Source organism: Callionymus lyra, chromosome 9, assembly GCF_982586985.1.
Source record: "Callionymus lyra chromosome 9, fCalLyr1.hap1.1, whole genome shotgun sequence".
In the NCBI taxonomy this organism is placed as follows: Eukaryota; Metazoa; Chordata; class Actinopteri; order Syngnathiformes; family Callionymidae; genus Callionymus; species Callionymus lyra.
In genome coordinates this window covers 9885070-9898830 of record NC_141826.1, presented here as the reverse complement: position 1 = coordinate 9898830, position 13761 = coordinate 9885070, and the positions used below count along the sequence as shown (strand labels likewise).

Sequence of the window (13761 nt, the reverse complement as noted above, 5' to 3'; positions counted from 1 at the left end):
TGAGTACAATAGAGGTCAAAGATCACTTTATTACACAACTACATCAGAACATTAGTTGCCCTTTAACTGATTGTTTTTTGTTGTCGTTTAATATCTTGAAATAAGACATTTCTTTCTAGACATCTAAATAAATAAAGCGGAATGAATCTGGTTTTTACAACAAAAAAGAACTAAACTAAAAAATGAGGCATTTTTTATGGCCCATGTGGTGTCAAAATGAAATGCAGTTTGAAGGTAAAAAGTAGCAACAATTAAAACAACCCAATTGATGTTAACATTTTGCTTCAAGGTTTGATCGTCTGTTTTCTTGTGAGCAGATATTATAAATGTCAACAATTGATCAGAAATGAATGCTGAAAAAATGAAAAAACATCAATTCTGGATTATGAAATTTTTAACAAAATAGAGAACATGGAATGCCTCAAAGCATGTAATTCTCAACACCATATTTATATATCAGCACTTAAATTAAACTTGTATCAGCAATTTTTTTTCTCATACTTATCTTTCTCCAAACAAATGTACCGGTCGTTAAAATAAACAAAAAGCTGAAGAAAATAAATGGCTATATGTTGTGTTCTCAGTATTATCTTGATCTTTAAAGTATGTACTTTTTTGAGTATTGTTTGGATTGTTTAAGCGCTTTGTGACCCTGGTCTCGAAAAGCGCTATATAAATAAATATTACTATTACTATTACTATTACTATAATTAAACATTTTCACTGAAAATCTTCTGCAGAAATCAGGTCAAGGTCAATGTCAAGCTTATTATAGCATATAACCAGCATATTTTAATTACATATAATTACACAGTTTTCTCATCGTTCGTCTCTTCGTTCAGGAATTTAGTTTCCAAATAATCCATGTAATTAATAGGTTAACTTCAGTTTTGCCTCGTGTAGGATATTCTGTTATATCAAACCTGGATCTCAGTGACAAATTTGGGTCATTTTAATAGAGGGGCTTGAAGGACAAAATCAAAGTGTGTCTGTAATGATGACATATTTGCAACATAGCTTCTTGTTTAGAGTCTTGCACTCTCCAATTCTATATTTCTATTTAGCTAAATTTGCCTTTAGTCATACATATGAAAAACCGTTATCTTCTATTATTTATTTTAATAAATATATTTGAAGAACGTGGCAGCTCGCATGATCATTAAATTCATCTTAAAATGAACATTAATTTGAATTATCAGTAGCTTCACAAGTTATTTGGCTACAAAAATGCATAATCCAGATGAAAACATTTACTTAAATGAAGTCATGTTATTAAATTTGGATTTGTAAAATCTTCAGTACAATTAATGTTGCCAAATAGTTATAAAATTAAACGAAATATATATTTTTTTAAGCAAAGAAAACTTCAAGTGTAACACGTGAGGGTAGAATAAATGTTTTTTTTTCAGTTCACCAGAGCGCCTGGAAGAGACGAGAGTGGCGACCACAATGGTCAATGATCTGTGAAAATGCCGTTTAGCTCTACGGTTACAGCCTCTGGAATTCACTTCATTTCATGGCAAAAAGCTGTAGCACATAGGCACTGCTGAGGCAGCGCGATTTGAACACACACACACACACACACACACCTGATTTCATTAGTGCCGCCGCTGGTATTTGCTTTGCAGTGGATGCTGAGAAATTGAGGTCTGTTGTTTGGTTTCCCCTTTTTTGCACATTGTTTCGCTGAAAATGGCTTTTCCAGTGATTATGTCATTATTTTGCCATCAGAGCAAATTGGCTCACCACTGTCAGGAGCCCAGCAACTTCCCGAGCAGCCATCTGTGAAGGCAAACGTGTAGACAGCAAACAAACACGCTCAAATAAACTGGGAAATAATCTGTAAAAACCAGGGCCAGACTACTAAAGCCAATAAAACATAATTAAATCATGATTTTCAATTGTGTCAATCTCGATGATTATTGATTATTTAATCACATTAAAGTTATTCCGTTATTTTCTCCTCCTTTCCTATACAGTGTGCAACTGCGATCTGGCGCGATCCGGCTTCTTCCAGAAGAAGGGCGAGTACATCTGCACGGCTGACTACCAGCGTCTGTACGGAACCCGCTGCGACCGCTGCGACAGCTTCATCACCGGGGAGGTGGTCTCGGCTCTCGGGCGAACCTACCACCCCAAGTGCTTCGTCTGCAGCGTCTGCAGGTATTTTTTGGGACTTCTGAGTGTGTTTCTGATTAAAAAAAACATCACGTGATAGTTTACATGTGGTGTAGTTTATGAAGGTCACAGCAAAATAAACTTAATTTACAACCTACTAGGGAAGAATCAGGCAATACGATAAGTAGATATATCACAATATGTTGCGATACTGTAGGAACAAAGATATATTTTTGGGTATTGTCTGAGTACTTGACTATGGTGTTGCAGTATTTACAAACTGCATGACTCTCGACCACCTCATTTTTATTTGTTTTTTAAACCAAAATGTGTCCAAACATCAACTTTGAAGCCGCTGGAGTGGACTGTATCCTCTCGTCCTCAGTTCTTCCCAGGATCTCGCTGGATGAAATGTTCTTTAGCCACAGATAATATATAAGAAATATAAGAAATCGGATCAAAAAAGGGACGTTTTGAAAGCAAAAACAAAAGTTAAACGATACAGTTCTGTAAATATCAATACAATATTGTGAAAAAAAGCAGGATTTATTGATAATTTGTCATGATTTTGGACAAAGATTTCTCCTTCAACAACCTATATTGTGTTGTTACTTCTGTCCCCTTGAAATAAGCAAAGTGGTCACACAATTCTTTTTGTGTGACCCATTGAAGAGATACTCCAGTATAGAAGTATAACAAACCAAGTACCATGCATTCGGAAATATTGATCGGGGACAATATGCATCGACAGATTGGTCAAAATGAAAACTATAATTAGCTGAATCAACAAATTCTTAAAAAATGAAGAAATAACCAAAAGTAATACCATACAGAAATACATTTTTAAACACATAATGTCACATGACAAAGTCAGCATTCAGTACCATCAATAATAAATAAACCAAACAACATGAAGAAAATATTCTGTGTAGTGAAGTAGAAAAGTAAGAATATGGGGCAGAAAACTATGAACTATTCTTCTCTCTTCTCCTTTTCTAACTATAACTTATTTAAACTTATATTCTATAAAAATGTATGAATACACTGTAGAATCTGGTCTTTTAATCCGTCTTGATTCTCTATTTCAACTGCGGTCCTCAGTATCATATGAGAGAATCAGACGACTGTCGGAGATTACGATCGTCCCTTCATTTTTCTCCGGGTGCCACGAATAGCTGCTACCTGCCTCATGACCAGACTGCTGCCTCAAGTGTTGCCGCCGGCTACATCACTTGTTGGTGCTCTTGTGATATGCATGTTAACTATTCATGCTCCTGTGGGTGAATGTTCCAGGAGACACGAGTGAGGAGGTTTTAGAGAGAAGCTGGATGAGAGCATGAGTCAGACGAGATGCTCGGTGGCAAGATTCGAATCATTCCTTTCAATCCGTGGAGACTGTTCCTGCGCTTTCTTTTGGAAAACAGTACATTTCCAAACTAAGAAACAAGCTAAGAACATGTTTCTTAGTTTGTCTTGCAGACGAAGGCCACAACAAAGCAGATTTCTGTGTTCTAGCGTCATTGTTTCCCTCGTAAAAATGCCTAAAAGAGTCAAAGTTGCATTTTTAGCAACCCCAATTTCATTCCTTTCCTTTTTTGACTTTCTTTGCTTCGCACACAATGGTGAAGTAATTTAACTTGATTTTTTGTTTACAATATCATTAGAAATCAGGAAAAACACGTGGGAAACTCATATCCTGCAAAATAAAAAATACATAATTTCACCTCAGGCACCTTGCTTTTTTTTTCATTTTACCTTATTCTTTTATATATACTACCTGTTAATAGACATGATTCCCCTTTATTTGAGACACAAATTAACTTGAAATGATCATACTATTATAGCTGTATTTATTTAACTGGACATCTATAGGATTTACATTCTAGTGTTGAAGTTAAAGTAAGATACAAAGTGTTACTGGGCGCAATTTCGCTTATGTATTAGCTAGCGCTTTCGACTAGTTAAGCTAGCAAGTATAGCACTTCACTTACAATTACAGTAGATAAACCTAAATTTTCATAATTTCTATATAATCTGCCACATGGTTAAATGTCCGTATATAATTTTAAAAGTAAAATATATATATATTTTTTATTTTCTCTGGATATTTGCCTATCTCAGACCTTGGCTCTTGGATTGGTTTGAATGTTATGTGAGGTTGTACGGGGAAGACATAAATTATGATTTTATTGAATTAATTTTAATTGTTCATTATTTTAATGATGATATAAATCATGAAAACCATTTGAAAATAAAGATATAAAACAAATATATTTGCTGATACTTTCATGAACATTTGTTATTAACTTATAATATAGATTTGTGCTTTTGTCAGACTAAAACAGACAAAATGACTCAAAGTGTTTGAATTACCCTTCTATGTGTCAAGGGATGAAATGTGGACTAATCTTATAAATTAGCTCTTTTAAATCAGCGCCTGACTCGGGGCCACATCTAATTTTATAAAGTGCTGCAGCATTTGGCCGAGAATTTATGGTCTAATTCCGCTGACTGTTGGCTCCACAAATCAAAGAGCGGCGGCTCTGTGGAAAGACCGTAAAGCTGCTGATTCATTTATTTGTCATACATGCAGCAACGCAGTTTTGTGTACAAATAAATGAGTGGCATGTGATGAGGTTAATCTGAAGCGCTTTTGTTGGATAATTTTGTGGGATTTTGGAGCTAAACTGGAGTCAGTGAGTGGAGCATCACATGTGATTTAGGTGTGTTCTGTGTGGTGTAGACTGGAAGAGACAGTGAGACGACAGACTGGGAATCTCTTCTTCATTCCACCGTCTGCCGTCTGTCACATCGCTCGCAGCTCCTCGCCTCTTTCTCATTATCCCCCCCTTTTCCATGTCCACGCTTCCAGCCTCCCGACCTCCACCGTCAACATCCCGCCTCCCTCGTCTTTTTCCTCATCGCTTCCACTTCTTCACCTTTTCATGATGAAGTTTTCCCAAAAAAGATAAAGACTAAAAATAGCTTCTGTGGCTGCCTGAAAGGGCATTTAATTTTTAAAACGGTGAACGTTTGAAGTGCAGAGAGAGGCTGAGGAGGGAGTGGCATGAGAGCTGCTCTCAGGTAGAGCTGAGGTCAAAACCTATTGTTCTTCGTTGATGAACAAGTGAAGAAAAACATTCAGTCCCAATGACATCCTGAGCATCTTCAACTCTGACTTTTCTTATTCCTGCCTCTGTGTTAGTGTTGCTGTCTCTGAACATAAGTCATTGTACGTCTCAATTAATTAGCTGGCAATTAAAATTCCAATTGAACTTGACTGCAAAATGAATCATTGTAAAAGGTTAACGTTTACATGTTTATTTTTACTCTCCCCTCCTCCACATTCAATCCTCACCAATACATACATGCCTATAAGATACGTGAAGCAGCTATGGACAATAAAGGGAGTAATACTACTGTGACACGCAGAGTAAGTAAGTAAGTAATAGTCATTTTTAAAGCGCCTTTCTAGACCAGGGTCACAAAGCGCATTAGTATTGTGATTGTCAGAGTAATAAAATGGTGACGCACAGGGTAATACTAAGCTGATTCGCAGAGTAATTCTACTGTGACCGGCAGAGTAATATTACGGTCACACACAGAGTAATGCTATGGTTACTCGCAGATTAATACTAGGGTGAGGCGTTGTGTATTATTAGGGTTACTCGCAGAGTTCTACTACAGGGATTCGCTGGGGATCACTACAGTGATTAGCAGGGTAAAATTAAGGTTACTCGCAGAGTAATACTACGTTTTCTCGCAGAAAATACTGTAATGACTTGCAGAGTAATTCTACAGTGATTCACAGAGTAATACTAAGGTGACTCGCAGAAAATACTACAATGACTTGCTTAGTAATACTAAGATGACTCGTGGACTAATACTAAGGTGACAAGCAGAGTAATACTAAGGTGCTTGCAGAGTTAAACTACGGTGACGTACAGGAAACATGCAATGACTTGTGTAGTAATACTACAGTTATTCATGGAGTAATACTACGATGACTCGCAGGAAATACTACAATGACTTGCTGAGTAATAGTAAGGTGACTCGTGGACTAATACTAAGGTGACACGCAGAGTAATACTAAGTTGAGGCACAGAGTAATACTAAAGTGACTGGCAAAGTAATAGTATGGTTATTTTCAGATTAATACTACGGTGACTAACGGAGTAATACTTAGGGGATTCGGAGAAAATAATAAAATGACTTGCGCAGAAATACTACGGTGACGCGCAAAGTAATACTAGGGTGATCCAATAATAATATATAATGATGGAAACCTAAAGCAGAACCAGACGACTCCTGGCTCCCACTTGACAGAGCGAGGTCTGAGTTTGTTTCAAACCTGTAATTGTGGTGAACTGGATTCAGTGTTTTCATTGATTGGTCCACTTTTGTTAAGCATCCAGACTCTCCACGCTCCCTGGCTGGGCTCCAGGCCTCAGCGGGGGAGTAAAAGGATTAGTGCTGTCTGTTTCCTTTAAACAGCCTTTTCTAAGCCTTTTAGCTCAACAGTCGTCTCACATCCTCCTCAGTCACACAGAAATCAATCTGCCGCTTAACCGGGTGCCAACAGAAAACAGCTTATCATGATATGGCCAACGTGATGTTTTTCTTCAGCTGGTCTGCATTAGGTTGGATTATTCAAGAGCTAGCGGGGCAAGGGAGGAAGTGAGCCGGGGTGTAGCGAGGGAGGGTGTGTACTTTTTCAATAGAGACAAACATTGTTGAGAAGCAGTTGTTAAGATCAGCAGCAAGAAGTTTTCACTCTCACTGAGAAGCAGTAGCCTGTGGCAACGTCATGTTTCAGACTTGAATCACCAGTCTCAGTTGTCTGGGACGACATTGAACACCCGAGGAATCGTGGCGAGAGAAAATATAGATACACGGATCTAATAGTACTGGTCCGATTTAAAATTATAATAAGATTGTATTTATGTTTCAATTAGAAAATGTGTTGGCCTTAAAATAATTTAATTTAAGTGTTTAATAAAATGTTATTAACAATTACACATTTTATTCGTTTTTGAATTTATTGCACTCTTTTTTAGACATTTTTTCAACTAATTTGGGTTTTAGATCATATTTCATTTAATTTAACAATGGAATCCTGAAAGAGATCCTGGCAATGACTGAGTACGAGGGGAAACGGCTAAACAACAGTGTTGAAATATATTGTAATATGTTGTATCATTCCTGCCGCATCCTAATACGTCTCACCTTTTTAAATGTGTTTAAGGCTAGTAGAAAAATAACAATCTTCAAACCTATCGTTTATTGACAATCCTGTTGACACGGTCATTTTAAATAAACACAACTTTCGGAATGTTTTTCCAAGTTTGAACGTTTAAAAGAAATCTGAAAGTCGGGAACAAGATTTTCTATTCACTTTGCTTTTAGAAGTAAAGAACCAGACCAGTTTCAGCGGATCAAGAGCTCAATGCTTTTAAGTAAACATCTTTGATTATGTGTCTTAATGTAGCTGCAGTGATGAGTTCATTGAGAGGGAGTGAGACCAAGAGTGAATAGTGTTTGAAGGTGACTTAACTGAGATGTTTCATTGAGTTAGCGAGTGAGTCTAAAGGAATTTAATTTAAGCTAGAAGACCAGTTGAGTAGTAATGTTAAAGTTTTTCACTGCAATTTTTTTGTCAGGCCCTGTAGTACCTATCCAGGAAGATCCGGGGGGCTTGGTATCATGTCCAGGATTCTCTTAAAGTCTTACTTTCCCAATTTTGGAGCTTTGAAAATATCTTTTATACAGATTTTATAATGATGCATATATGACCAAAATTAAATATATTTGTTCATCTTCATATTTGATTAGATGTAAAAGTTAAAGGTGAAATTTTTGACCAAACCAGCTCAAAACACCAGAACACAAATACATTGAAAATGAAATATTTCTCCTAAAAGTGAAAATTTAAAATACATTCTTTTAGATCCCTAAATTTTTCGTTATTCTAGAGTTCTGATGATGTTAGTTAGTTTGTTATTACACAGTTAACATTCAGAGTCACGTAAAATGTGTGCAAGTTTATTAAAATGTAATTTATTTGGGAAAAAATGTGAATAACTTGAAGGAGATTTTTGGAAAGGGTTGTAAAATATGTACAAGTGTAGTCTTAGAGAGAAGCCGGTCAATAAACTATGGTGAGTGATGACGGTGGAAGGTGTGTTTGTCAGCAGCACACACACACACACACACACACACACACACTGTCAGGAGAGATTGACGGCTCTGCGGCTCCTGCCAGACAGCCGAACTGAACTGCTGAATGTAGCGGAAATGTAGCTTGTCTGGTCACTAAAACTACACCACTTTGCCAATAAAGTCTCAACTGTTGTGTTAGCAAATTGTTATCGCGATTAATTAGTCAAACTAAATTGTTAATTGACGGCTGTTCCCGTGTCTCTCTCTCCCTCGCAGTAAACCCTTCCCCATCGGAGACCGAGTGACGTTCAGTGGAAAGGACTGCGTGTGTCAGCAGTGCTCTCACACTCTTGTCAAGCCAAATGAACCCATCAAGATCCACGGGCCGAGCCGTAAGTCCAGCGTCTGCCTCACTTTGTCGCCTCTGTTTAGCGCCGCCGGCTTAATATGATACGTCCGCGAGGCCCCGTTTTAGCTGGTTAAGCTAATCAAACACATGATGCGACCTGTCGCTCTGATTCGCCAGCTGGGAACCAAAAGGAATCGTTGCTCATTTACAGGTACAAACATGGCAGAAGGTTCTTCTACGTGTGCACCGGTGAGGATAACAATAGCAGTGATTGCTGGTGAATCTTTTTCACACAGACAGCGGGCGACTGCAATCACAGAGGGCTGAGCGTCCGACAGAGATTTCTTTATTCTGGTCAGATGGTTCTCCTGAAACACTTTCATCACCCAGACTTGACCGAGTCTGCAGTTATAGAACGTCAATTATGTAATGTCTCTCGAAGTGCAACATTTCTTGCTTCATTAGTTCCATAAATAATTCATGTGCTATTTAATCATGTTTTCTGAGATTCAGTATTGAAGTCATATTGAGGTGCATGAAGTTTATTTTATGATACAAGTGTTTACACAATATTATTATATATAACTATATAGGTTGTGTCATTTTACCTTACATTTTCTTTTCTTTCACAATTATATTAGACTTTTACCCCCAACAATTAAAAAACTAATGGTTGACTATTCATTATATTACTCTGCAGTATTACTCTCTGAGTCACCTTAGTGTTACTCCACAAGTCATTGTAGTAGTTTTTGCGTGTCACTGTAGTATTACTCCACATGTCACCATAGTATTAATCTGCGAGTAACCCTAAAAATACACCACTCGTCACCATAGTATTACTCTGGGAGTCACCCTAATTTTACTCCAAGGGTCATTGCAGTATTAATCTTTGATTATCTCTAATATTACACCATGTGTCACTGTAGTATTACACTGCGAGTCACCCTAATATTACTCCATGGGTCATCGTAGTATTAATCTCCAAGTCACGGCACCATAGTATTACAACGGGAATCAGCTCAGTGTTACCCCGCATACCCTGCCTAGTATTATTCTTTGTATTCTATTCTCTATTCTCTTTATGTTGCAGAAGTTATTTTTCATATTTTAACTGTCCTTGAAGTACATTTTATTTTCTAAATATTATGTTTGATTACATTTTTATCTCAAAAGTATTCTATGAAGCATTAAAGTTGTCCCTTGCCTAATCGTGCTACACCTTCTGCAGTCTCCCACAATGCATAGCTTCACCCTGCTCTATTTAGTAACGGCTGATTGAAAGCAACAATTCTGGTTGACTGGGCGGCAAAGCTGAAAGCTTACTGAGAGGGATGGCACCTCACATGCAACGTTGAGTTTGTATGTCTTAAATATATGTTTTTAATTTAAACAACTGCAGAATTGGTCACTACTCTACTAGTTTAGTTCAATGCCAGGTTTTGAAATAACCTGTAGTAAAATGAGGTGCCACTGTACTCATGTTTCACAACCAAAATGTGTCTGTTTTAGACTTTATATGATGAAAGTGCTTTTGTTTAGATTTAATTTTGTCTGTCCTTGATATATTATGTGAAGCTTTTAAGAGATCAAAAACGTAAAAAGGTTATTATCTATGTTTCTTTATAAATTATATATTGGAAAAAATGCACCCTCGTGTTGTCTCTGGGTCAGATTGACCCAAAAGCCATCAGCGGATGACCCTCCGGGTCACCTTGACCCTGGTATAACACAAGGGTATAGGTTCCAGCGTCCACTTTGTGAACACAAACCTCTCTCAACACATATTCGGAGGCTCTCAGCGACTAAAGTCTTCCTCAGTCAGAAGCTCTTCCTGCACGTCATCCTGACACAGTCGAAAGTCAATTCTTCATTCTGGACCCAAAAGACTCAGCACTATCTCCCGGGGGCGACAGATAAGATTTATTGCCTGCGGGGAACACATTCAATACTCAAATGCATTTTTTAAGAGACAGACTGTGCTGCTCTCAGATAAGGCGGGGGGACTCTAGAACAAGGTGGTGAAGGTTAAGCAGAGTCACTGAGAATTTGTTCATCATTTTTTAACTCTATTCTCCATGTGTTGAGTTAAAAAAAACAACTTTAGAGACTCATGGATGGATATGAATAGCCGTGCTGACATTTACTTACTGCCCGCTTTCAATCATCTTTAACAGTGTTTAGTTGAGGGCGCAGGTCTCACAGCTCAGCAACATTAGTGATGATGAAGTGTGTTGCTGCACCACAGGCCACAGTAGTTTATCTAAATGTGTAGCACACCGTCTACAACAATCCAATATATTGGATAAAAGGCAGAATTTAGAAACACTTCTTTAAAAGTCACCAGGTCATCATAAGAACCCAAGAACATAAGATGGGTGGGAGACAAATAAGTTAAAAGATCATTTAATAATTTCTATGAGAGAAACAAAAGTTAAACGACAAAAAACACCGTCAGAATAAGTGGAGGAACATGAATTTAAAAAATCATGCTGTTAACACACACCCTATGGACACAATGATAGAAGAAAATACACTTAGAAGTTCTCACACACTCAAGTGCAAACACAGAAAATAGATCCAAAGAAGTGCGACGGTCAAAACACATTAAGAAAATAAGGCAGAATGTGACTCCTTTGAGGCTTTTTCTCACATCAAATTTAAGAAAAATCACAAGAATCTGGCTATACTATGCATCTTGCGATACAGGGCCGGCAACAAAATATTTTTTTGCTATACTGTTGTTGCCATACAAGTATATGTTTGTAATATTGTCCAAGTACTTGACTATGGCGTTACAGAATTTACAGACCACATGACTCTTGACAAAGTCGTAACTACCTTCATTTGTTTTTGAAACCGAAAAATATCTCCAAACATCAGCTTTAAAAACTGCTGGAGTCAACTGTATCCTCTCGTCCATCACTGGGATCTTACAAGATTTAATTGTTTCTTTTGGCTGCATAGGGCCTAATGACTACTGTTACACTACTGTTACATATACAATATATCAATGTATTAATTTACACCGCAAGTCTGTTAGACAATCAATAAAATGGTTTTTAGCGTCATCACTGGGTAGGTTCTAACAACCTTCTTAACTAAAACTTAACTACCGTTAAAAAGTGCAAATTTAGATATAATTTGAATTTACTAGCCTTTGTTTTGTGAAAAATCTGTAAACTCATCTTCACTCTTTTTTTCCAAGAAAGCCCAAAACTGTGTCAATATTTTCTGGGAAAAATGGGTTTCTCATGAAGATAACTATGGAAAAGAAGAGAGCGAGGAAGTGAGCTTCTGTTTCTTTTGGCCTGGAAAATTAAAGACATATTTAACAGTACTTTAGGAAAATGTTGGCATATCACTCCCTTCCAGCTCACTTCACTCATGCTTCTGTCCAGATTGTGCAGGATGTGGAGCAGAAATCAAACAGGGTCAGTCCCTGCTGGCACTGGAGAAGCAGTGGCACGTCCACTGCTTTCGATGTCAGACGTGCAACATGGTTCTGACTGGAGAGTACATCAGCAAGTAAGTGTCGTCCTCATGTGACCCACAATCATCTGTGAGAATGAGTCTCAGTGCTGACTTCCTCTGTGTTGCAGGGATGGCGTGCCCTACTGCGAGGCGGACTACCACGCCCAGTACGGAGTGAAATGTGAGACGTGCAGCAGATACATTAGCGGAAGAGTTCTGGAGGTGAGATCGGGGGGGAAACCGTTCCCACGACAACATGTTTTGTCCGAGACACATTTGAAGTTTTGCCAGGGAAGGGAATCAGCTTTATCAGAATTGAGCGGCTGCATTTCCGTCTCAGCTGTTTAAGCCTGATGTGTTTAGCGGGTGCAGGGCTTAAGATGGAAGGATGATAGTGGACCCAGAACGGCTACTGGGCTCCAAAACAATCCGGCTGCAGTGTCGACGGCTTCTTTTCTGTATTCGTAATCCCCACAAACAAGTGTTGCAGATGAACATTCCCTCTAAGATCAGTAGTTGTATTGGAACTATTTTAATAATAAGAAAAATGTATCACTAGCTTTTGGAAGTGGACAGCTTTCCAGTGTGTCCAGTGTGTACCCTTCGACCATTTTCTATTCAATTGTACATAGATTTCACTATTTTCTAAGGGGCCACATAATTTACAGTGGCTTCTGTAAGTGGCCCTAAGTATCGACACCGACCAAGTGCCTCAAAGCAGCAATACATAAGATGGAATTTGTTTTTAGGCTCCTCTCATATGATTATAAAATCAAGAAAAAGATAAAAATCAAAAAAAAGAAAAAAAAATTGAGAAAAGTTGCTTCAATCAAAAAAAGGTTGACTAAATAGAAGTTGCTTAAAGAAGTCAGTTTCCTAAAAAACACTAGTTTTAATTGAAAAAAAAGAAGAATTTACAATGATACACAACTATTTTGGGATCAATTACATTTTTTTTTTAAATAAAATAAGATAACTTCAAGCAACGAAAACAGTGTACATATTTTTAATTAAAAAAAAAAAAATCTGTTTGAATTATTTATGATTATTTTTTAAGCAACTCTTGAAAGACTTGGGTTTATTCTTTGATTGAAGCAATGTTTATTTGAATGAACTAACTATCTTCTTGGTTAAATAATAGAAAGAGAAAACAACAAAAAACAGTCCAAGTATACAATGGTTAACAAAACAAGACGAAGAAGACTCCTGTTGAGTCATTTTCCTGTTTTATCTTCCTGCTATGTCTCATTCGTACTTTACAGAAATGAATGCAAACACCGTCTCCGACTTAATGCCCCTTAGCAGTTTGGTGGGTAACGTTGTGTAACTATTTTAGTAACTATCATAAAAGAACAAAGTAAATGTGACATAGTGTTGCTTTAAAATGTTGTCGAAGCCTCAAAGACACTGAAGTAAATCAGACATTAGTTGTAAAAGACTCACGAATGGCGCGCTTGTGTAAATGGCGGCGGTGCAAACACAAATAAACACAGGTCCTTCCCTGTGCCCTTTAGCTCGTCAGGACGACGGGTGTGAAGTGCTTTGTTCCCGACTGTCTGTCAGCCTCTCCAGGTTATTTATAGACACGGGAACCTGTCAGCCGTTATCTTTGAGTCGCTCTCACACCGGAAACGCTAATGTGCGCCAGGCTTTCATTCAGC

The 13761-nt window shown here is 37.7% G+C and overlaps 1 protein-coding gene across 1 annotated transcript in view; it reads left to right on the top strand.

The window, feature by feature from the left end:
* Positions 1-13761, top strand: part of ablim3 (actin binding LIM protein family, member 3) — a 51406-nt gene that overhangs the window by 21241 nt on the left and 16404 nt on the right. The window contains exons 3-6 of the mRNA XM_087799643.1: positions 1980-2163; positions 8554-8669; positions 12028-12154; positions 12229-12322. Coding sequence (XP_087655769.1) covers positions 1980-2163; positions 8554-8669; positions 12028-12154; positions 12229-12322 — 521 coding nt within the window. The remainder of the gene's footprint in view (positions 1-1979; positions 2164-8553; positions 8670-12027; positions 12155-12228; positions 12323-13761) is intronic.